Source organism: Oncorhynchus nerka, linkage group LG19 (genome assembly GCF_034236695.1).
Source record: "Oncorhynchus nerka isolate Pitt River linkage group LG19, Oner_Uvic_2.0, whole genome shotgun sequence".
Classification (NCBI taxonomy): domain Eukaryota; kingdom Metazoa; phylum Chordata; class Actinopteri; order Salmoniformes; family Salmonidae; genus Oncorhynchus; species Oncorhynchus nerka.
In genome coordinates, this window is record NC_088414.1 from 35,909,025 (window position 1) to 35,934,186 (window position 25,162).

Below are 25,162 nucleotides of genomic sequence, written 5' to 3' on the forward strand. Positions count from 1 at the left end.
GGTCAGGGTCAGGGTCAAGGTCAGGTCAGGGTCAGGGGCTCAGGGTCAGGGTCAGGGTCAGGGTCAGGGTCAGGCTCAGGGTCAGGGTAAGGGTCAGGGTCAGGCTCAGGGTCAGGGTCAGGCTCAGGGTCAGGGTCAGGCAGAACAGTCAGAACTGGGAAACTAAACAGGAGCAAGAAACAAACGGGAGCAGGGAAACAAACGGGAGCAGGGAAACAAACGGGAGCAGGGAAACAAACGGGAGCAGGGAAACAAACGGGAGCAGGGAAACAAACGGGAGCAGGGAAACAAAACGCTGGTAGGTTCTACGAACAAAATTAACTGGCAACAGACAAACAGAGAACACAGGTATAAATACACAGGGGATAATGGGGAAGATGGGCGACACCTGGAGGGGGGTGGAGACAAGCACAAGGACCGGTGAAACAGATAAGGGCGTGACAGTCCTTTCATATTTTTCTACTCTGTTCTTTCATATTTCTCTACTCGGTCCTTTCACATTCCTACCCTCAGCCTACAGAATGTTTACCCTCATATATCGTTTGGAAAATGTACCTTTAGGATTATTTTCACTCATTTGAAGATCATCACCAGTTTGAATTCCCACAATTTATTTAAGTAATAAGGCCCAAGAGGGTGTGGTACATGGCCCATATACCACAGCTAAGGGCTGTTCTTACGCATGACGCAACGCAGAGTGCCTGGACACAGCCCTTGGTCGTGGTGTATTGGCCATATACAACAAACCCCTGAGGTGCCTTATTGCTATTATAAACTGGTTACCAATGTAATTAGAGCAGTAAAAATAAATGTTTGCCATACCCGTGGTATACGGTCTGATATGCCACAGCTATCAGCCAATCAGCATTCAGGGCTCGAACCACCCAGTTTATAATTGTATGTTAATACCAAATACTTCCTCGTGTCCTGTAGTTCCCCTCGCCAGAGTGGGACACTGTTACTCCAGAGGCCAAGGATCTCATCAACAAGATGTTGACCATCAACCCTGCCAAGCGCATCACAGCCTCGGAGGTTCTCAAACATCCCTGGATCTCAGTAAGTTCAGAGCATTCTCACAATGATCATCTTGTCCAGTAAGATCCGGCCCGGTGTCTAACCTGACATGTCTTTATTTTTTCCTTTTCTCTCCCTTTTCTCTCTCTCTTTCTCTCTCTCTCTCTCTCTCTCTCTCTCTCTCTCTCTCTCTCTCTCTCTCTCTCTCTCTCTCTCTCTCTCCAGCATCGCTCCACTGTGGCCTCCTGCATGCACAGACAGGAGACGGTGGAGTGCCTGAAAAAATTCAACGCCAGAAGGAAACTCAAGGTATAGTAAACTTCTGGGGCAAGATGAAATGTAGATATGATACTGGAACAGTCCATGTTACTCTCGTTTGACCAGGGTAGGAAAACAATATCACATTTTCTGGGTCACTAGTGATGGGAGTTTGAGTGACGTTGGAAATGTGATGTATCAAGGCAAAATGTCTTTCATTAAACGTGTCCATGCACGGTTCAAGATGAGAGGACATCTCTCTGTTTCATTTGTGTGACGTGAAAACTCTCATTCATTTCATTATGTAACTACAGCGTTTGTGTTTGAACTTTTACATGACCCCTTTTAGGCAGGTCCATTTAATTGTAATTCATTCCGGTTCCGCTTTTCAGAGGAACAAATAGTGACTTTGGAACCATCTGGACACAGATCCCAAAAATGGACTACTTTTTAAAACTATTTGAATACAAATTGTATAAAGCAACTAAGATTTCTCAGGAAGTGACTATTGGATTGGATTCCTTCAACTAATTTTTTTATTTAATTTTACCTTTATTTAAACCAGGCAAGTCAGTTAAGAACACATTCTTATTTTCAATGACGGCCTGGGAACAGTGGGTTAACTGCCTGTTCAGGGGCAGAATGACAGATTTGTACCTTGTCAGCTCGGGGGTTTGAACTCACAACCTTCCGGTTACTAGTCCAACGCTCTAACCACTAGGTTACGCTGCCGCCCATAATGGCAGGGCTGTATCTGGAACTGCATGTTGAAGATAGAAATATAATTAATAGAGCACACACAATCTCCTATACTATTCCAATCTATCTGACAGTCATATTTGATCTACACAATAAATGTACATCTGAACATTCTGTAAATGTCCATTCCCCTGAATCAAATCAAATACAATTTTATTGGTCACATACACATGGTGAGCAGATATTATTACGAGTGCAGCGAAATGCTTATGTTTCTAGATCCGCAGTATCTAACAGGTAATATCTAACAATTCTACAACAAATCCCAATATCTAACATATTCCACAACAAAACCTAATACACACAATCTAGTAAAGGAATGGGATAAGAATAAATAAATATAAAATATATGGATGAGCAGTGACAGAGCGACTAAGATGCAATGGATAGTAAAGAATGATCATGTTTTAAGGTATGACCCAGGTGCAGACAATGTTGAAGAAACAAAAGTGTATTCTTTAAAGTGGCAGGCAAACAACAGGTCAAGGCAGGCAGGGGTCAATGATCCAGAGAGGGTGTAATGCACCAGAACAGCAGGCTCAGGGTCAGGTCAGGCAGAGGTCAATGATCCAGAGAGGGTGTAATGCACCAGAACAGCAGGCTCAGGGTCAGGTCAGGCAGAGGTCAATGATCCAGAGAGGGTGTAATGCACCGGAACAGCAGGCTCAGGGTCAGGTCAGGCAGGGGTCAATGATCCAGAGAGGGTGTAATGCACCGGAACAGCAGGTGGGCTCAGGGTCAGGTCAGGCAGAGGTCAATGATCCAGAGAGGGTGTAATGCACCGGAACAGCAGGTGGGCTCAGGGTCAGGTCAGGCAGAGGTCAATGATCCAGAGAGGGTGTAATGCACCGGAACAGCAGGTGGGCTCAGGGTCAGGTCAGGCAGAGGTCAGTAATCCAGAGTAGAGGCAATGGTACAGGACGGCAGGCAGGCTCAGGGTCAGTGCTGGCAGGAAAGGTCAAAACCGGGAAACTAGAAAACAGGGACTATAGCAAAGACAGGAGCAAGGTAAAATGCTGGTAGAACAAAGTGAACTGGCCCAGACAGACAGAAACTTAGAGATGGCACAGACAGGCATTGGAACTCAGAGATGAGGCCTGGGTCCAGGATGTCCCTAGCAGAGACCAAGCACCTCTCCTCCGGGTCATAACACTCCCAATCAACCAGGTACAGGAATGTCCTGCCCCGAGGTCGAACCTTCAGGAGACGTCTCACCCTGTATGCCGGTTGGCTGTCGATGAGATGGGGGAGAGGGGTGGCCCTGGAAAAAGGAGACAAAGGGCTGTGAGACATGGTTTTAATTCTAGACACAGGAAAGGTAGGAAGTATACAGAGGGCACGGGGCAACAGAGGATGAACAACAGAGGGGCTAATGATCTTGTAGTGGGGGGGAAATGTCTCTGCTTCAAGGGGTGTGGCCACAGGGCTATAGCGGCATGCCAGCGCATCTGGCTTGATCTTCTTGGATACCGGTCAGTGCTGCGGAAGCGAAGTGGCCCGGGACTTACTGAACCCCTCCCGGAGGTCCTGGTACTCCGCGGGGCAGGCGGAGAGGTCCGGGGCAATTTCCAAGCCCCCAGGAAGACATCCCGGGACAGGCAGAGCTGACTTCAGGCAATGAGTGTGGCAGAACGGGCTCCAGCCCACGATGAAACCAGTAGACCTGTCAATAGAGGGATGGAGCCAAGAGAATCCCAATACCACGGGAACCTGAGGAGACTCAATTAGCAGGAATTGGATTGTCTTGCTGTGGTTCCCCGACACTCGTATGTTGATGGGGGTGGTATGGTGGGTGACTCGCCTATAGAGCACCCTTCCAGCGCTCTAACATCCATGGGAATGAAGAGGGGTTGAGTGGGGATGCCCAGCTCAGATGCCAGGGTAATGTCCATAAGACTCATATCGGCCCCCGAGTCGATGAGTTTCTGTAGAGACTTGGACTGGTCGCCCCACAGCGGGGTGGCATGGAGAGGGGGGCGAGTAGGGAGAAGGGCAAAATTGTCCTTAAGACCCACCAGAGTACTCATTCCTACCATTGACCTAGGCATCTTGAAGGGATAGGTAGACACATAATGACCGGCAGTACCGCAATACAGACAACTCTGGGTGTTAAGTCTGCGTACGCCTTCGGTTAGAGACAGCCTAGCCCTGCCAAGCTGCATCGGCTCGGGAAGAGGTAAATCGGAAGTCTTTAGAGGCTCTTTGAGGAACTCGAGTAAACTCGGATTCTCTCGGGACCTTCAGAGTTCATTAGATGCAAGGTGGGATCTTGAGTGAGCAATTGGGACCGCAATCAGACCTCTTCTCCCTCCTACGTTCCCGGAGCCATCCATCGATCTGGATGGTTAAGGCGACGAATGAGTCAAGATCTGTCGGTAGTTTCCGGGCTGCAAGCTCGTCCTTTACTTCCTCCGATAATCCATGCAGGAACGTGTCGAACAGTGCTTCTGGGTTCCAGGCACGCTCTGCTGCTAGCATGCGAAAATCCACCGCATAGTCTGCCACACTGAGGGAGTCCTGCCGAAGCTGGAGTAACTTCCATGAAGCCCCTCTCCCGGACACCGGAGACTCAAAAAAATGTCCCTCCAGACTGAAGCATATGGCCAAATGTTGTTCCCAAATGGCTGTAACCCAGGCGAGGGCCCTCCCAGACATCAGCGTGATGAGGTACACTGTCTTAGAGTGGTCCGAGGGGAAGGAGGAAGGCTGCAGCTCCATGACGAGGGAACACTGAGCGAGAAATGCCAGACAGGTGCCCGACTCTCCATCAAAACGCTCCGGGGAGGTAAGCGAGGTTCCCGGGAAACCAAGGTGATGGCGCTGCTACCAGCTACTGAGGGGCTGGGAGGTTACCGTCGTGGTAGGCTGCTTATTAGACAGCTCACGGAATTGCTCCCGCATTGTATCCAATGCTAGGACTTGACGTTCGGCCACGGCCTGGAACCCTTCCATCGGACCGCGAAGCAACTCCTCTTGCCTACCAATGGTTGCTCCTTGGGAGGAGGTGGCATTGCAGAGCTGGTCCAAGACTGCTAGGTCAGTCATGGCCAGTTCGTACTATCACCTTTTAAGGTATGACCCAGGTGCAGACAGTGTTGAAGAAACAAAAGTGAATGATTTAAACAGGGGCAGGAAAATGACAGGTCAAAGCAGGCAGAGCTCAATGACCCAGAGAAGGTTCCGGAACAGCAGGCAGACTCAGGGTCAGGTCAGGCATAGGTTGGTAATCCAGAGAAGGTGTAAGGCTCCGGAACAGCAGGCAGGCTGAGGGTCAGGTCAGGCAGAGGTTGGTAATCCAGAGAAGGTGTAAGGCTCCGGAACAGCAGGCAGGCTCAGGGTCAGGTCAGGCAGAGGTTGGTAATCCAGAGAAGGTGTAAGGCTCCGGAACAGCAGGCAGGCTCAAGGTCAGGGCAGGCAGAGCTCAATAACCCAGAGAAGGTGTAAGGCTCCGGAACAGCAGGCAGGCTCAGGGTCAGGTCAGGCAGAGATTGGTAATCCAGAGTAGAAGCTAAGGTACAGGACTGGAGGGAGGCTCAGGGTCAGAGCAGGCAAGAACGGTCAAAACTGGGAAACAAGAAAAGAGGGACTATAACAAATAAACTACAAAATACAAATAAACTACAAAATACAACTATGTTCTGCACAGGTCTGATCTACACACTCAACGGCAGTGTGACATTGTTCATGCAGTAATACCAAATACTTTTTAAATTGAGTTTTGCCAATGCAACCATTTTTATTTGGTGCTGGTAAGACATAGCAACTGTGACAGTACTCTAGGTTATTCCCTTGACAGTAAGCAGCAATCCAAACTGTTGATATTACATGTAAGCAAGCTAATCAAGCTGTTGATAATATATTCCAGCCAAGCTTGGTTGCCAAGAACACTGTGGCATAATAAAATGTACTTTTTAATGAATCCTTTTGTTTTTTTATTTCTTATGTAACGATCTATCTCTTCTTATCAGGGTGCCATTCTCACCACCATGTTGGTGACTCGGAACTTCTCAGGTAAGTCCTGTAGAGGTGCCTTGTCAGAACGGTTCTCCTCTCCCTTCTGGAGCGAGAGTGGGCTTATTAATACTAATTATATATGACATTTGTCAGACTTTCTATCCAAAGAGACTTACAGTCATGGATGCATAACATTTCTACATACGGGTGATCCCAGGAATGGATCCCACTATCCTGACGTTGCAAGCTCCATGCATGCTCCATACCAACGGAGCTAAAGACTAGAGAACTGCTTAACAGTGTCCCTAGGGAGGTCACTATTCTAGAGGAGTGACATGGGCTCAGGAGGCTGGCCCTAGACTGGGGGCTCCAAGCCCATGGATCAGGGAGGAGGCTGTCCCTAGAATGGAGGGCTCCAACCCCATGGATCAGGGAGGAGGCTGGCCCTAGACTGGGGGGCTCCAAGCCCATGGATCAGGGAGGAGGCTGGCCCTAGACTGGGGGGCTCCAAGCCCATGGACCAGGGAGGAAGCTGGCCCTAGACTGGTGGGCTCCAAGCCCATGGATCAGGGAGGAGGCTGGCCCTAGACTGGGGGGCTCCAAGCCCATGGAGCAGGGAGGAGGCTGGCCCTAGACTGGGGGCTCCAAGCCCATGGAGCAGGGAGATGGCTGGCCCTAGAATGGGGGGCTCCAAGCCCATGGATCAGGGAGGAGGCTGGCCCTAGACTGGGGGCTCCAAGCCCATGGAGCAGGGAGGCTGGCTCTAGACTGGGGGGCTCCAAGCCCATGGAGCAGGGAGGAGATGATGACAGCTTGTAGACTCACTGGTCATGCATCAAGACACTTCCCCATGCCAATGGACACTCCCTTGTCCCACACTCCGATCGTTACAACACACTAATTCACTGTCACAAGTTAGAATGATGTCTGGGATGTCTGTTCAAAACTGACACAAGATGGACAAGTTGTGCTTCGACTGTAAATCAATAGCTGAACGGTGATAGGGACGATGGAATAGCCTGGCCATCTGCTTACAAACACTAGTTATCACAATGTACAGCTTCGACTGTAAATCAATAGCTGAACAGTGATAGGGACGATGGAATAGCCTGGCCATCTGCTTACAAACACTAGTTATCACAATGTACAGCTTCGACTGTAAATCAATAGCTGAACAGTGATAGGGACGATGGAATAGCCTGGCCATCTGCTTACAAACACTAGTTATCACAATGTACAGCTTCGACTGTAAATCAATAGCTGAACAGTGATAGGGACGATGGAATAGCCTGGCCATCTGCTTACAAACACTAGTTATCACAATGTACATTTGCTGCTTGACAAATGTGCATGTGTTATTATCATTACAGCCCACTTACTGTGGCTGAGCCATCTGCTATTGGGTCCTCAGTCCCTCCATGACTTCACTCAGATGAGCCGTGGAATCCACCACTGCAGGTGGAACATACAGTATTATGTGGGTATGGACCATCACTATGTTGCTGTTATCTGAAATGTTTTGTCAAAATCTTCTACATTCTTATACTCCCCTTGGCTGCAAGGAAGGGCCAGCTGAGATGAAGGAGTCACAGTGGAACGTTGTTAGAAAATAAAGAGGATGGAGTTCCCTCTGGCGTGTAGCCTTGTGTCTTTGGCAGGCTCCCGCTACACCATAAGGTCACACAAGCACAGAATCAATGTAGGCACTCTCACAGACTCAGAGATGGAGAGATCCCCTTCAAAGCCCACACTTTACACATCCCTACCAATCTCCAACCAGCATAAAATAATTGTTCTCCTCTCAGAACTCCACATAATCACTCATATAAAATGTGTGGACCTGAAATGGACAAGGAAAATAATAGCAGTAAGGGTTCATCATTAAATGGGCAGGAATTCTCATATCAATCAGGAATAGACACCCCCACCCCATATCCCCACCTGCCAGGGAATCTTGTCCGAAAGCCAAGCCCCATAAGACTAACCCTGGAGGATCGTAAAACCATCTCAGCACCTCTAAGCACCACCATTCATCTTTCATTTTCCGCTCTCCACTCTTGGTCTTTCTTTACTCTTCAGATAGCCATGGAAAACCACAGTCTGCAGATATACAGCAAGGTTACAGCCTTATGCCTATTTATAAAGTCCTCACTGTTCAGATAGTATGGCTGGAGCCAAATCTGTCCTTTCAGCTTTTAATGGTTGTTTTCCTAATCCGATTGACTCTTATTATGCTTGGGTGGGTCAGAAGTGCTGTGTACCCGCTGGTTCAGGGCCATATTAGCTTTTAAAATGATTAGAGTAGAGAAAGATGATCCCAAGCCAGGGCTTGGGGTTCCCAGAGCCAGTCTATTGCAGACCAGGGGGACCCCCATCGGCATATAGCCACAGTCCCAGCAGCAGGGGAGAGTGGGGTCACGGAGCCAGGGGTCTGGGGGGCCAGGGGGGCTAGGACCTCTCTCACCCACCGGCCAGCCTCTGTAGCAGAGCCCAGTAGCCTCTGTAGCAGAGCCCAGTCTGGACCTCTCTCACCCACCGGCCAGCCTCTGTAGCAGAGCCCAGTCTGGACCTCTCTCACCCACCCGCAAGCCTCTGTAGCAGAGCCCAGTCTGGACCTCTCTCACCCACCGGCCAGCCTCTGTAGCAGAGCCCAGTCTGGACCTCTCTCACCCACCGGCCAGCCTCTGTAGCAGAGCCCAGTCTGGACCTCTCTCACCCACCCGCAAGCCTCTGTAGCAGAGCCCAGTCTGGACCTCTCTCACCCACCGGGCAGCCTCTGTAGCAGAGCCCAGTCTGGACCTCTCTCACCCACCGGCCAGCCTCTGTAGCAGAACCCAGTCTGGACCTCTCTCACCCACCGGCCAGCCTCTGTAGCAGAGCCCAGTCTGGACCTCTCTCACCCACCGGGCAGCCTCTGTAGCAGTGCCCAGTCTGGACCTCTCTCACCCACCGGGAAGCCTCTGTAGCAGAGCCCAGTCTGGACCTCTCTCACCCACTGGCCAGCCTCCGTAGCAGAGCAGTCTGGACCTCTCTCACCCACCGGCCAGCCTCTGTAGCAGAGCAGTCTGGACCTCTCTCACCCACCGGCAGCCTCTGTAGCAGAGCAGTCTGGACCTCTCTCACCCACCGAACCATTGGGAATTTGAATTTTTCTTATTTTATGGTGCTTAATTTCCCTAAAAACTCTTGTTTGACCAGTTGAATGACCTGAGAGAATCTTCAACAAGCCGTTGGGTTTGGATACTCCTAGTGACTCTTCGGCAATATGACCGTCTCATTGAGTTTTTGATCAGTGGAGAACAGGAAGAGGGCTTGATTTGAATACAATATGATATTTTGTTTCCCAGGAGACTTATGGAGACTTATGGATCAGGTTTTCTAAAATGTTCTTCCACCTCTTTTCATTTGACTGAGACTGTTGGCCATGCCCTTTGCCCTTCTCTTTTCATTTGACTGAGACTGTTGGCCTTTACCCTCCTCTTTTCATTTGACTGAGAGTGTTGGCCATGCCCTTCGCCCTCCTCTTTTCATTTGACTGAGACTGTTGGCCTTGCCCTCCTCTCTTAATTTCACTGAGACTGTTGGCCTTTCGCCCTCCTCTTTTCATTTGACTGAGACTGTTGGCCTTTCGCCCTCCTCTTTTCATTTGACTGAGACTGTTGGCCATGCCCTTCGCCCTCCTCTTTTCATTTGACTGAGACTGTTGGCCTTGCCCTCCTCTCTTCATTTCACTGAGAGTGTTGGCCATGCCCTTCACCCTCCTCTTTTCATTTCACTGAGACTGTTGGCCTTTCGCCCTCCTCTTTTCATTTGACTGAGAGTGTTGGCCATGTCCTTCGCCCTCCTCTTTTCATTTCACTGAGACTGTTGGCCATGCCCTTCGCCCTCATCTTTTCATTTGATTCAGACTGTTGGCCTTTCGCCCTCCTCTTTTCATTTGACTGAGAGTGTTGGCCATGCCCTTCGCCCTCCTCTTTTCATTTGACTGAGACTGTTGGCCTTGCCCTCCTCTCTTCATTTGACTGAGACTGTTGGCCTTCGCCCTCCTCTTTTAATTTGACTGAGACTGTTGGCCTTGCCCTCCTCTCTTCATTTGACTGAGACTGTTGGCCTTCGCCCTCCTCTTTTAATTTGACTGAGACTGTTGGCCTTTCGCCCTCCTCTTTTCATTTGACTGAGACTGTTGGCCATGCCCTTCGCCCTCCTCTTTTCATTTCACTGAGACTGTTGGCCTTTCGCCCTCCTCTTTTCATTTGACTGAGAGTGTTGGCCATGCCCTTCGCCCTCCTCTTTTCATTTGACTGAGAGTGTTGGCCATGCCCTCCTCTTTTAATTTGACTGAGACTGTTGGCCATGCCCTTCGCCCTCCTCTTTTCATTTGACTGAGAGTGTTGGCCATGCCCTCCTCTTTTCATTTGACTGAGAGTGTTGGCCATGCCCTCCTCTTTTCATTTGACTGAGACTGTTGGCCATGCCCTTCACCCTCCTCTTTTCATTTGACTGAGAGTGTTGGCCATGCCCTTCGCCCTCCTCTTTTCATTTGACTGAGAGTGTTGGCCATGCCCTTCGCCCTCCTCTTTTCATTTGACTGAGAGTGTTGGCCATGCCCTTCGCCCTCCTCTTTTCATTTGACTGAGAGTGTTGGCCATGCCCTTCACCCTCCTCTTTTCATTTCACTGAGAGTGTTGGCCATGCCCTTCGCCCTCCTCTTTTCATTTGACTGAGACTGTTGGCCATGCCCTTCACCCTCCTCTTTTCATTTGACTGAGAGTGTTGGCCATGCCCTTCGCCCTCCTCTTTTCATTTGACTGAGAGTGTTGGCCATGCCCTTCGCCCTCCTCTTTTCATTTGACTGAGACTGTTGGCCATGCCCTTCGCCCTCCTCTTTTCATTTGACTGAGAGTGTTGGCCATGCCCTTCACCCTCCTCTTTTCATTTGACTGAGAGTGTTGGCCATGCCCTTCGCCCTCGTCTTTTCATTTGACTGAGAGTGTTGGCCATGCCCTCCTCTTTTCATTTGACTGAAAGTGTTGGCCATGCCCTCCTCTTTTCATTTGACTGAGAGTGTTGGCCATGCCCTTCGCCCTCCTCTTTTCATTTGACTGAGAGTGTTGGCCATGCCCTTCGCCCTCCTCTTTTCATTTGACTGAGAGTGTTGGCCATGCCCTTCACCCTCCTCTTTTCATTTGACTGAGACTGTTGGCCATGCCCTTCGCCCTCCTCTTTTCATTTGACTGAGAGTGTTGGCCATGCCCTTCGCCCTCGTCTTTTCATTTGACTGAGAGTGTTGGCCATGCCCTCCTCTTTTCATTTGACTGAGAGTGTTGGCCATGCCCTCCTCTTTTCATTTGACTGAGAGTGTTGGCCATGCCCTTCGCCCTCCTCTTTTCATTTCACTGAGAGTGTTGGCCATGCCCTTCGCCCTCCTCTTTTCATTTGACTGAGAGTGTTGGCCATGCCCTTCGCCCTCCTCTTTTCATTTGACTGAGAGTGTTGGCCATGCCTCTTTTCATTTGACTGAGAGTGTTGGCCATGCCCTTCGCCCTCCTCTTTTCATTTGACTGAGAGTGTTGGCCATGCCCTTCGCCCTCCTCTTTTCATTTGACTGAGAGTGTTGGCCATGCCCTTCGCCCTCGTCTTTTGGGCGTTAGTGCCATTTTTCATCATCCTGTTTCTCTTTGTGTCCCGCGCAGGAGGTAACAAGGCCAACAAGAAGACTGATGGTGTGAAGGTAGGGCTCCAGCTCCACAGGGTTCTCTTCTCACCGTGGAGTAAGCCTGGCCTGGAGGAGGACTTTTGGGGTATATTACACCCGCTGTCCATAAAACATGATTTAAAAATGTGGCCGTTATTCAACATTTTGTGAAAGTTGAAAGCTATTTTCACCTTCTCTGCAAAACTGAATAAATCAAACATGCTCTTTGAAAAGGTAACATCACAGATCCAAGTAGTCAATGGGATTGTGGGAGTTTCAATGTCTGCTCCATTCTCTCTGAACACACCGGCTGGCCCCACCCAAAGCGTGTCCTCCAGTCCAGTCCAGTTCCAGGACAGTACTATGAAATATGTATCTAATGGGATTAGTGCTTTGACAGTTAATCTGTATCAAAGCCAGTAGGAGAGTCTGTCTTTTTATTTGTGTTGTTTGTGAGTGTTCCACTATTATAAGTGTGTTTCTGTAAGTTAGTCTGTGTGAGTTACTATATACATGTATCAGGGATAGGCTCCACTGGTGGTACTCCCCCAGTTCCCGCTGGGGCCTTAAGGAGTAGCCGGTCCAGTCCAGGGTGTCTGATACTGGGATTAGTGGGGCATGCTGCTGATCATACAGCCCTGCCAGCTCTGTCTTATCAAAGACATTCCTCCCTGACCACAGCCCTGCCAGCTCTACCTTATCAAAGACATTCCTCCCTGACCACAGCCCTGCCAGCTCTGCCTTATCAAAGACATTCCTCCCTGACCACAGCCCTGCCAACTCTACCTTATCAAAGACATTCCTCCCTGACCACAGCCCTGCCAGCTCTTTCTTATCAAAGACATTCCTCCCTGACCACAGCCCTGCCAGCTCTGCCTTATCAAAGACATTCCTCCCTGACCACAGCCCTGCCAGCTCTACCTTATCAAAGACATTCCTCCCTGACCACAGCCCTGCCAGCTCTACCTTATCAAAGACATTCCTCCCTGACCACAGCCCTGCCAGCTCTGCCTTATCAAAAACATTCCTCCCTGACCACAGTCCTGCCAGCTCTGCCTTATCAAAGACATTCCTCCCTGACCACAGCCCTGCCAGCTCTGCCTTATCAAAGACATTCCTCCCTGACCACAGCCCTGCCAGCTCTGCCTTATCAAAGACATTCCTCCCTGACCACAGCCCTGCCAGCTCTACCTTATCAAAGACATTCCTCCCTGACCACAGCCCAGCCGGGCCCAGAGGTTTCCTACACTACACACCGCCACACCACCACAACCGCCACACCACCACAACCACTGCCACAAGGGCCAGACCTCCACAACTGTCATACCACCACAAACGCCACACCGCCACAACCGTCACACCACCACAACTGCTACAATTACCACACCGCCACAACCACCACAACCGCCACATCTGTCACAACCGTCACACCGCCACAATCGCCACAACCACCACAACCACCACAAGCGCCCACCACAAGTCACACCACCACAACCGCCACACCACAACCACTGCCACAAGGGCCAGACCTCCACAACTGTCATACCACCACAAACGCCACACCGCCACAACCGTCACACCACCACAACTGCTACAATTACCACACCGCCACAACCACCACAACCACCACAACCGCCACAACTGTCACAACCGTCACACCGCCACAATCGCCACAACCACCACAACCACCACAACCACCACAAGGGCCACACCGCCACAACCGTCACACCACCACACCGCCACAACCGTCACACTGCCACAACCGTCACACCGCCACACCGCCACAACCACCACAACCACCACAAGGGCCACACCGCCACAACCGTCACACCACCACACCGCCACAACCGTCACACCGCCACAACCGTCACACCGTCACACCGCCACAACCACCACAAGCATCACACCACCACAACCGCCACACCGCAACACCGCCACAACCACCACAAGCATCACACCACCACAACAAGGGCCACACCGCCACAACCACCACAACCGTCACACCGCCACAACCGTCAGAACCGTCACACTACCACAACCTCCACAACTGCCACTAGGGTCACACCACCACAACAAGGGCCACACCGCCACAACCGCCACAACCGTCACACCACCACAACCGCCACACCACCACTACCGCCACACCACCACAACCACTGCCACAAGGGCCAGACCTCCACAACTGTCATACCACCACAAACGTCACACCGCCACAATCGCCACAACCACCACAAGGGCCACACCGCCACAACCGTCACACTGCCACAACCGTCACACCGTCACACCGCCACAACCGTCACACCGCCACAACCGCCAGAACCGTCACACTACCACAACCTCCACAACTGCCTCTAGGGTCACACCGCCACAACCACCACAACCGTCACACCGCCACAACCACCACAAGCATCACACCACCACAACCGCCACACCGCCACAACCGCCACAACCACCACAACCGTCACACCACCACAACAAGGGCCACACCGCCACAACCGTCACACCGCCACAACCGCCAGAACCGTCACACTACCACAACCTCCACAACTGCCACTAGGGTCACACCGCCACAACCGCCACAACCGCCACAACCGCCACACCGCCACAACCACCACAACCGCCACAACCGCCACACCACCACAACCGCCACACCTCCACAACCGTCACACCACCACAACTGCTACAATTACCACACCGCCACAACCACCACAACCGCCACAACCGTCACACTGCCACAAGCGTCACACCGCCACACCGCCACAACCGTCACACCGTCACACCGCCACAACCGTCACACCACCACCCCAGCCACAACCGCCACACCGCCACAACCACCACAAGCATCACACCACCACAACCGCCACACCGCCACAACCGCCACAACCGCCACAACCGTCACACCACCACAACAAGGGCCACACCGCCACAACCACCACAACCGTCACACCGCCACAACCGCCAGAACCGTCACACTACCACAACCTCCACAACTGCCACTAGGGTCACACCGCCACAACCGCCACAACCGCCACAACCGCCACACCGCCACAACCGCCACAACCGCCACAACCGCCACACCGCCACACCACCACTACCGCCACACCACCACAACCACTGCCACAAGGGCCAGACCTCCACAACTGTCATACCACCACAAACACACACCGCCTCAAATCGCCACAACCACCACAAGGGCCACACCGCCACAAGGTGTCACACCACCACCCCAGCCACAACCGCCACACCGCCCTCCACCACAAGCATCACACCACCACAACCGCCACATGGAGGTGCCACAACCGCCACCCACAAGGTGTCCGTCACACCACCACAACAAGGGCCACACCGCCACAACCACCACAAGGTGTCCACTCGCCACAACCGCCAGAGGTGTCCACTACCACAACCTCCACAACTGCCACTGGAGGTGCCACAACCGCCACAACCGCCACAACCGCCACACCGCCACAACCGCCACAACCGCAGCATGCCACAACCGCCACACCGCCACACCACCACTACCGCCACACCACCACAACCACTGCCACAAGGGCCAGACCTCCACAACTTCATACCACCACAAACGCTCACACCGCCACAATCGCCACAACCACCACAACCGCCACAACCGCCACAACCGTCACACCGCCACACCACCACTACCGCCACACCACAAGAAACCAGGAGGGCCAGACCTCCACAGTTCATACCACCACAAACGCCACACCGTCCAGCCACAACCACCACAAGGGCCACACCGCCACAACCGTCACACTGCCACAACCGTCACACCGTCACACCGCCACACCGCCACAACCGCCAGAACCGTCACACTACCACAACCTCCACAACTGCCTCTAGGGTCACACACCGCCACAACCACCACAACCGTCCACCGGGAAACCATAACAAGCATCACACCACCACAACCGCCACACCGCCACAACCTGTCACAACCACCACAACTTTCGTCACACCACCACAACAAGGGCCACACCGCCACAACCGTCACACCGCCACAACCGCCAGAATTGTCACACTACCACAACCTCCACAACTGCCACTAGGGTCACACCGCCACAACCGCCACAACCGCCACAACCGCCACACCAGCCACAACCACCACAACAGAAATACACCACCACAACCGCCACACCTCCACAACCACTAAAGGCCAGGCCTCCACAACTGTCATACCACCACAAACGCCACACCGCCACAACCGTCTCACACCACCACCTGCTAGAGAATACCACACCGCCACAACCACCACAACCGAAACCGTCACACTGCCACAATCCTCACACCGCCACACCGCCACAATTCACACCGTCACACCGCCACAACCGTTCACACCACCACCCCAGCCACAACCACCACACCGAACAACCACCACAAGCATCACACCACCACAACCGCCACACCGCCACAACCGCCACAACCAGGGCCACAACCGTGCACACCACCACAACAAGGGCCACACCGCCACAACCACCACAAATAACCCTCACACCGCCACAACCGCCAGAAGGTTCACACTACCACAACCTCCACAACTGCCACAGGGTCACACCGCCACAACCGCCACAACCGCCACAACCGCCACACCGCCACAACCGCCACACCGCTCGCCAACCAGACTGCTCACAGAGGTGTCCTGGGGAGATGACAAAGGCAGTGTTAGCAACACGAACCCCAAACACACACACACATCCTGAGCCTCAAACCCACGTACATGTCCTCCCTCTGCAGCATGGAGGTGTCTTTCTCCTCCCTCCGCAGCATGGAGGTGTCCCTCTCCTCCCTCCGCAGCATGGAGGTGTCCCTCTCCTCCCTCCGCAGCATGGAGGTGTCCCTCTCCTCCCTCCGCAGCATGGAGGTGTCCCTCTCCTCCCTCCGCAGCATGGAGGTGTCCCTCTCCTCCCTCCGCAGCATGGAGGTGTCCTCTTCCCTCCGCAGCATGGAGGTGTCCCTCTCCTCCCTCCGCAGCATGGAGGTGTCCCTCTCCTCCCTCCGCAGCATGGAGGTGTCCCTCTCCTCCCTCCGCAGCATGGAGGTGTCCCTCTCCTCCCTCCGCAGCATGGAGGTGTCCCTCTCCTCCCTCCGCAGCATGGAGGTGTCCCTCTTCTCCCTCCGCAGCATGGAGGTGTCTCTCTCCTCCCTCCGCAGCATGGAGGTGTCCCTCTTCTCCCTCTGTTGCTCCCTCGAGTCTCCATCTCATCCTGTGGGTTCATGTCTAACCTCTTCTCATTTCTCTTCCAGAAAAGGAAGTCCAGTTCCAGCGTCCAGCTGATGGTGAGTGTGATACGCCTGCCTCTTGGCCACGCCTCTTGGCCACGCCTCTCGGCTTTCCACCTAACAGGGAAAGTGATAATAGCTTTAAAAAATCCAAACGAACCAATGAACAAGCGAATAAAGCTGTCATTCAAAATGGAGCTGGACTTTCTTTTTGTTTTTGTGTGTGACCATCCCATCTCTAATGTTGCCTAATCCCGATGCTCTTGGGGGTTCATTGTGGGGGTAACACATCTCTCCTTCTCTAGGTGTTTCCCTCCCTCCCATATCTCACCCTACTCCTAACCAGCTAGACCTCAGAAATAACCAAACAGCCCGTTCTCTCTCTCTCTTAAAGGTGCAGAGAGGAAGGCAGCTGTCTGTCTGTTGGAGGTGTGTGTTGTGTTGACCCGGCTCTTCCACTTCCTGGTGTGGAGAGAATACCACTTTCTATGATTGAGTGTGAATCTCTGAACCCGTCTGTGTGTGTGTCGTTTCTAGGAATCCTCTGAAAGCACCAACACCACTATTGAGGACGAAGACACCAGAGGTAAGGTTCTCCTCTCCTCTCACCTCTCATCGCCTCACCACTAGCAGTCTGAACATGTTAATAGGACAGGGCTGTCAGGGGGAATAGAGCTCTGCTAAACTAAACAGATATCCTACAGGGGTCATATCTGTTGCACACACTCACATATTAAGCTGTTGAGATGTGGCTTTCTCTGGCTCAGGAAGTGATACTCGATAATGCTAAAAATAACCCTAAAACCAGCACAACACTGCTGTGGATAGGTTCACTCTTACTTCAGTTACAGTCCATTTACATGACTGACAACCGAACAGAGGGACAATCTCTGCCTTATGTTTTTCGAGAAGGGTCTACCATGACGATTGGTTACTGTGAAAACATTTCAGTTAATAAAGCAATGCAAATAGCTGCTGTATGGAATTATATTTAATAGCTTGACTGAGGCAGTACTCTCATGAATGAATACGAGTAAGTCAGTTCTATAACGGCTGGTGTTGGAGTTGCATTGCTGTTGCTTATGCCAGTCTGAGCATCCGTGTTCTATGGAATGGAAATAAATAGATAGAAAGCCTGTCTTTTCTCTGTCAGTAAACCTTACACCTCTTACTAAGAGACAGGCCTGCTGTGAGGTGGAATGCTCCTCTTAGACTACAGCAGCTCATTGATCTTTAGGAAACAAATGGATATATTTCAACACTTTATCTCCTCCTACAAGAGTGGTTCGAGAAAATGTCATTGTGATTTCTCCAGACAGGAGCGAGATGCATGTGGCAGAGCTGCAATTAGGGCGATGCAGAGACACTGTGTAGGTGGAGAGTGGGTGATGCAGAGACACTGTGTAGGTGGAGAGTGGGTGATGCAGAGACACTGTGTAGGTGGAGAGTGGGTGATGCAGAGACACTGTGTAGGTGGAGAGTGGGCAATGCAGAGACACTGTGTAGGTGGAGAGTGGGCGATGCAGAGACACTGTGTAGGTGGAGAGTGGGTGATGCAGAGACACTGTGTAGGTGGAGAGTGGGCAATGCAGAGACACTGTGTAGGTGGAGAGTGGGCGATGCAGAGACACTGTGTAGGTGGAGAGTGGGCGATGCAGAGACACTGTGTAGGTGGAGAGTGGGCGATGCAGAGACACTGTGTAGGTGGAGAGTGGGCGATGCAGAGACACTGTGTAGGTGGAGAGTGGGCGATGCAGAGACACTGTGTAGGTGGAGAGTGGGCGATGCAGAGACACTGTGTAGGTGGAGAGTGGGCGATGCAGAGACACTGTAGGTGGAGAGTGGGCGATGCAGAGACACTGTGTAGGTGGAGAGTGGGCAATGCAGAGACACTGTGTAGGTGGAGAGTGGGCGATGCAGAGACACTGTGTAGGTGGAGAGTGGGCGATGCAGAGACACTGTAGGTGGAGAGTGGGCGATGCAGAGACACTGTAGGTGGAGAGTGGGCGATGCAGAGACACTGTGTAGGTGGAGAGTGGGCGATGCAGAGACACTGTGTAGGTGGAGAGTGGGAGTTGCAGAGACACTGTGTAGGTGGAGAGTGGGCAATGCAGAGATACTGTGTAGGTGGAGAGTGGGCGATGCAGAGACACTGTGTAGGTGGAGAGTGGGCAATGCAGAGATACTGTGTAGGTGGAGAGTGGGCGATGCAGAGACACTGTAAGTGGAGAGTGGGTGATGCAGAGACACTGTAGGTGGAGAGTGGGCGATGCAGAGACACTGTGTAGGTGGAGAGTGGGCGATGCAGAGAAACTGTGTAGGTGGAGAGTGGGTGATGCAGAGACACTGTGTAGGTGGAGAGTGGGCGATGCAGAGACACTGTGTAGGTGGAGAGTGGGCGATGCAGAGAAACTGTGTAGGTGGAGAGTGGGCGATGCAGAGACACTGTGTAGGTGGAGAGTGGGCGATGCAGAGAAACTGTGTAGGTGGAGAGTGGGTGATGCAGAGACACTGTGTAGGTAGAGAGTGGGCGATGCAGAGAAACTGTGTAGGTGGAGAGTGGGCGATGCAGAGACACTGTAGGTGGAGAGTGGGTGATGCAGAGACACTGTGTAGGTGGAGAGTGGGCGATGCAGAGACACTGTAGGTGGAGAGTGGGTGATGCAGAGACACTGTGTAGGTGGAGAGTGGGTGATGCAGAGACACTGTGTAGGTGGAGAGTGGGTGATGCAGAGACACTGTGTAGGTGGAGAGTGGGCGATGCAGAGACACTGTGTAGGTGGAGAGTGGGTGATGCAGAGACACTGTGTAGGTGGAGAGTGGGTGATGCAGAGACACTGTGTAGGTGGAGAGTGGGTGATGCAGAGACACTGTGTAGGTGGAGCGTGGGTGATGCAGAGACACTGTGTAGGTGGAGAGTGGGCGATGCAGAGACACTGTGTAGGTGGAGAGTGGGCGATGCAGAGACACTGTGTAGGTGGAGAGTGGGCGATGCAGAGACACTGTGTAGGTGGAGAGTGGGTGATGCAGAGACACTGTGTAGGGGGAGAGTGGGTGATGCAGAGACACTGTAGGTGGAGAGTGGGCGATGCAGAGACACTGTGTAGGTGGAGAGTGGGCGATGCAGAGACACTGTGTAGGTGGAGAGTGGGTGATGCAGAGACACTGTAGGTGGAGAGTGGGTGATGCAGAGACACTGTGTAGGTGGAGAGTGGGCGATGCAGAGAAACTGTGTAGGTGGAGAGTGGGTGATGCAGAGACACTGTGTAGGTGGAGAGTGGGTGATGCAGAGACACTGTGTAGGTGGAGAGTGGGCGATGCAGAGACACTGTAGGTGGAGAGTGGGTGATGCAGAGACACTGTGTAGGTGGAGAGTGGGTGATGCAGAGACACTGTGTAGGTGGAGAGTGGGTGATGCAGAGACACTGTGTAGGTGGAGAGTGGGCGATGCAGAGACACTGTGTAGGTGGAGAGTGGGCGATGCAGAGACACTGTGTAGGTGGAGAGTGGGTGATGCAGAGACACTGTGTAGGTGGAGAGTGGGTGATGCAGAGACACTGTGTAGGTGGAGAGTGGGTGATGCAGAGACACTGTGTAGGTGGAGAGTGGGCGATGCAGAGACACTGTGTAGGTGGAGAGTGGGTGATGCAGAGACACTGTGTAGGTGGAGAGTGGGTGATGCAGAGACACTGTGTAGGTGGAGAGTGGGCGATGCAGAGACACTGTAGGTGGAGAGTGGGTGATGCAGAGACACTGTGTAGGTGGAGAGTGGGTGATGCAGAGACACTGTGTAGGTGGAGAGTGGGCGATGCAGAGACACTGTGTAGGTGGAGAGTGGGCGATGCAGAGACACTGTAGGTGGAGAGTGGGCGATGCAGAGACACTGTGTAGGTGGAGAGTGGGCGATGCAGAGACACTGTGTAGGTGGAGAGTGGGCGATGCAGAGACACTGTGTAGGTGGAGAGTGGGCGATGCAGAGACACTGTAGGTGGAGAGTGGGCGATGCAGAGACACTGTGTAGGTGGAGAGTGGGCGATGCAGAGACACTGTGTAGGTGGAGAGTGGGTGATGCAGAGACACTGTGTAGGTGGAGAGTGGGCGATGCAGAGACACTGTAGGTGGAGAGTGGGTGATGCAGAGACACTGTGTAGGTGGAGAGTGGGTGATGCAGAGACACTGTGTAGGTGGAGAGTGGGCGATGAGAGTGGGCATGCAGAGACACTGTGTAGGTGGAGAGTGGGCGATGCAGAGACACTGTAGGTGGAGAGTGGGTGATGCAGAGACACTGTGTAGGTGGAGAGTGGGTGATGCAGAGACACTGTGTAGGTGGAGAGTGGGCGATGCAGAGACACTGTAGGTGGAGAGTGGGTGATGCAGAGACACTGTGTAGGTGGAGAGTGGGCGATGCAGAGACACTGTGTAGGTGGAGAGTGGGTGATGCAGAGACACTGTGTAGGTGGAGAGTGGGCGATGCAGAGACACTGTGTAGGTGGAGAGTGGGTGATGCAGAGACACTGTGTAGGTGGAGAGTGGGTGATGCAGAGACACTGTGTAGGTGGAGAGTGGGCGATGCAGAGACACTGTGTAGGTGGAGAGTGGGTGATGCAGAGACACTGTGTAGGTGGAGAGTGGGCGATGCAGAGACACTGTGTAGGTGGAGAGTGGGTGATGCAGAGACACTGTGTAGGTGGAGAGTGGGTGATGCAGAGACACTGTGTAGGTGGAGAGTGGGTGATGCAGAGACACTGTGTAGGTGGAGAGTGGGCGATGCAGAGACACTGTGTAGGTGGAGAGTGGGTGATGCAGAGACACTGTGTAGGTGGAGAGTGGGTGATGCAGAGACACTGTGTAGGTGGAGAGTGGGCGATGCAGAGACACTGTGTAGGTGGAGAGTGGGTGATGCAGAGACACTGTGTAGGTGGAGAGTGGGCGATGCAGAGACACTGTAGGTGGAGAGTGGGTGATGCAGAGACACTGTGTAGGTGGAGAGTGGGTGATGCAGAGACACTGTGTAGGTGGAGAGTGGGCGATGCAGAGACACTGTGTAGGTGGAGAGTGGGCGATGCAGAGACACTGTAGGTGGAGAGTGGGCGATGCAGAGACACTGTGTAGGTGGAGAGTGGGCGATGCAGAGACACTGTGTAGGTGGAGAGTGGGCGATGCAGAGACACTGTGTAGGTGGAGAGTGGGCGATGCAGAGACACTGTAGGTGGAGAGTGGGCGATGCAGAGACACTGTGTAGGTGGAGAGTGGGCGATGCAGAGACACTGTGTAGGTGGAGAGTGGGTGATGCAGAGACACTGTGTAGGTGGAGAGTGGGCGATGCAGAGACACTGTAGGTGGAGAGTGGGTGATGCAGAGACACTGTGTAGGTGGAGAGTGGGTGATGCAGAGACACTGTGTAGGTGGAGAGTGGGCGATGCAGAGACACTGTGTAGGTGGAGAGTGGGCGATGCAGAGACACTGTAGGTGGAGAGTGGGCGATGCAGAGACACTGTGTAGGTGGAGAGTGGGCGATGCAGAGACACTGTGTAGGTGGAGAGTGGGCGATGCAGAGACACTGTGTAGGTGGAGAGTGGGCGATGCAGAGACACTGTGTAGGTGGAGAGTGGGCGATGCAGAGACACTGTAGGTGGAGAGTGGGCGATGCAGAGACACTGTGTAGGTGGAGAGTGGGCGATGCAGAGACACTGTGTAGGTGGAGAGTGGGCGATGCAGAGACACTGTGTAGGTGGAGAGTGGGCGAGACGACAGATACAACAATGATCTCTGCAGTGGTTGAAGGTGTTGGGAGGGGGGTTTAAGGAAGGTTAGAGTGAGTGAGAGAGAGAGAGAGAGAGAGAGAGAGAGAGAGAGAGAGAGAGAGAGAGAGAGAGAGAGAGAGAGAGAGAGTGAGAGAGAGAGAGAGAGAGAGAGAGAGAGAGAGAGAGAGAGAGAGAGAGAGAGATGAAAGACTTCCTGAAGTGCATGACAAGGGATATAAACATGTGTACTAGATCATTTTCTAGCTTTGACAGTCAATCACTGGCATAGTCTCTAATAGCTACTGTATGTCAAATATCATCTGCATTCTACTGATTTCTAGGTGGTTCGAATTCTCTCAGTTCTGTATTTACTGAAGAGAAAGAGGGAGTTAGGAGGACAAACTGTGAGGATGTAACCCTCTGTGAGCGTCCCCTCTTCACCATATGCAAGGCACGACCTTGCTTTCCCAACTCTGAGCTGCAACCCAGAGCTGGTGGGAGTGAAGCTCTCTCTGCTGGCACAGTGCATCTCTCAGCGTGGGCAGAGAACAGCCCCCTCACACTCAACAAAGCACTGAGAGGCAGCAGGCAGACACACACACACACAAACAGACAACACACACACATGCACACAACCCAGGTCTGTACAAAAGGTCTACAAAGCTAAATATAAACTGTTGCTATACAGCAGGAACAACACATTTATTTATTCCAGTGCCAGGAATACTGCAGTCCTACAGTCCTACAGTCCTACAGTCCTAGTCCTACAGTCCTAGTCCTACAGTCCTACAGTCCTACAGTCCTAGTCCTACAGTCCTAGTCCTACAGTCCTACAGTCCTACAGTCCTAGTCCTACAGTCCTAGTCCTACAGTCCTACAGTCCTAGTCCTACAGTCCTAGTCCTACAGTCCTACAGTCCTACAGTCCTAGTCCTACAGTCCTAGTCCTACAGTCCTACAGTCCTAGTCCTACAGTCCTACAGTCCTAGTCCTACAGTCCTACAGTCCTATTCATCATGGTGCTTGTTGTCAGCAGTTCTCAGTATAGAGCTGCGTGCCAGAACGGTGTGTCAGAATGGTGTCAGAATGGTGTCAGAGCTGTGTGCCAGAATGGTGTCAGAGCTGTGTTCCAGAACGGTTTCAGAACGGTGTGTCAGAGCTGTGTGTCAGAATGGTGTCAGAGCTGTGTGCCAGAACGGTGTGTCAGAACGGTGTGTCAGTGCTGTGTGTCAGAACGATGTGTCAGAGCTGTGTGTCAGAACGGTGTGTCAGTGCTGTGTGTCAGAACGGTGTGTCAGAACTGTGTGTCAGAACGGTGTGTCAGAGCTGTGTGTCAGAACGGTGTGTCAGTGCTGTGTGTCAGAACGGTGTGTCAGAGCTGTGTGTCAGAACGGTGTGTCAGAGCTGTGTGTCAAAACGGTGTGTCAGAGCTGTGTGTCAGAACGGTGTGTCAGAACGGTGTGTCAGAACGGTGTGTCAGAACGGTTTCAGAACGGTGTGTCTATGTTTCACAGTGAGGAAACAGGAGATCATCAAGGTAACAGAGCAGCTCATAGAAGCCATCAGCAATGGAGACTTTGAGAGCTACACGTAAGTAAACAGACCACATACTGCACCCATTCACTCACTGTTCACTCACTGTTCACTCACTGTTCACTCACTGTTCACTCACTGTTCACTCACAGTTGAAGACATGCTGAATAATAATGACTATATAAAAGATCATGCACTATATAGTCAAAATGTGTCAAATATGTACATTGAAAACACAATGTTAAAAGCACTCTGTGTGTGTACATTATATTACATTACATTTAAGTCATTTAGCAGACGCTCTTATCCAGAGTGACTTACAAATTGGTGCATTCACCTTATGTCATCCAGTGGAGCAGCCACTTCACAATAGTGCATCTAAATCTTTTAAGGGGGGTGAGAAGGATTACTTTATCCTATCCTAGGTATTCCTTAAAGAGGTGGGGTTTCAGGTGTCTCCGGAAGGTGGTGATTGACTCCGCTGTCCTGGCGTCGTGAGGGAGTTTGTTCCACCATTGGGGGGCCAGAGCAGCGAACAGTTTTGACTGGGCTGAGCGGGAACTGTACTTCCTCAGTGGTAGGGAGGCGAGCAGGCCAGAGGTGGATGAACGCAGTGCCCTTGTTTGGGTGTAGGGCCTGATCAGAGCCTGGAGGTACTGAGGTGCCGTTCCCCTCACAGCTCCGTAGGCAAGCACCATGGTCTTGTAGCGGATGCGAGCTTCAACTGGAAGCCAGTGGAGAGAGCGGAGGAGCGGGGTGACGTGAGAGAACTTGGGAAGGTTGAACACCAGACGGGCTGCGGCGTTCTGGATGAGTTGTAGGGGTTTAATGGCACAGGCAGGGAGCCCAGCCAACAGCGAGTTGCAGTAATCCAGACGGGAGATGACAAGTGCCTGGATTAGGACCTGCGCCGCTTCCTGTGTGAGGCAGGGTCGTACTCTGCGGATGTTGTAGAGCATGAACCTACA

The 25,162-nt window shown here is 52.4% G+C and overlaps 1 protein-coding gene across 1 annotated transcript in view; it reads left to right on the forward strand.

Moving 5' to 3' along the window:
* camk2a (calcium/calmodulin-dependent protein kinase II alpha) overlaps nt 1–25,162 on the forward strand; it is a 128,154-nt gene that overhangs the window by 92,300 nt on the left and 10,692 nt on the right. The window contains exons 10-16 of the mRNA XM_065004914.1: nt 934–1,056; nt 1,240–1,323; nt 6,000–6,042; nt 11,679–11,716; nt 16,943–16,975; nt 17,456–17,504; nt 24,176–24,251. Of these exons, the coding sequence (XP_064860986.1) occupies nt 934–1,056; nt 1,240–1,323; nt 6,000–6,042; nt 11,679–11,716; nt 16,943–16,975; nt 17,456–17,504; nt 24,176–24,251 (446 nt within the window). The remainder of the gene's footprint in view (nt 1–933; nt 1,057–1,239; nt 1,324–5,999; nt 6,043–11,678; nt 11,717–16,942; nt 16,976–17,455; nt 17,505–24,175; nt 24,252–25,162) is intronic.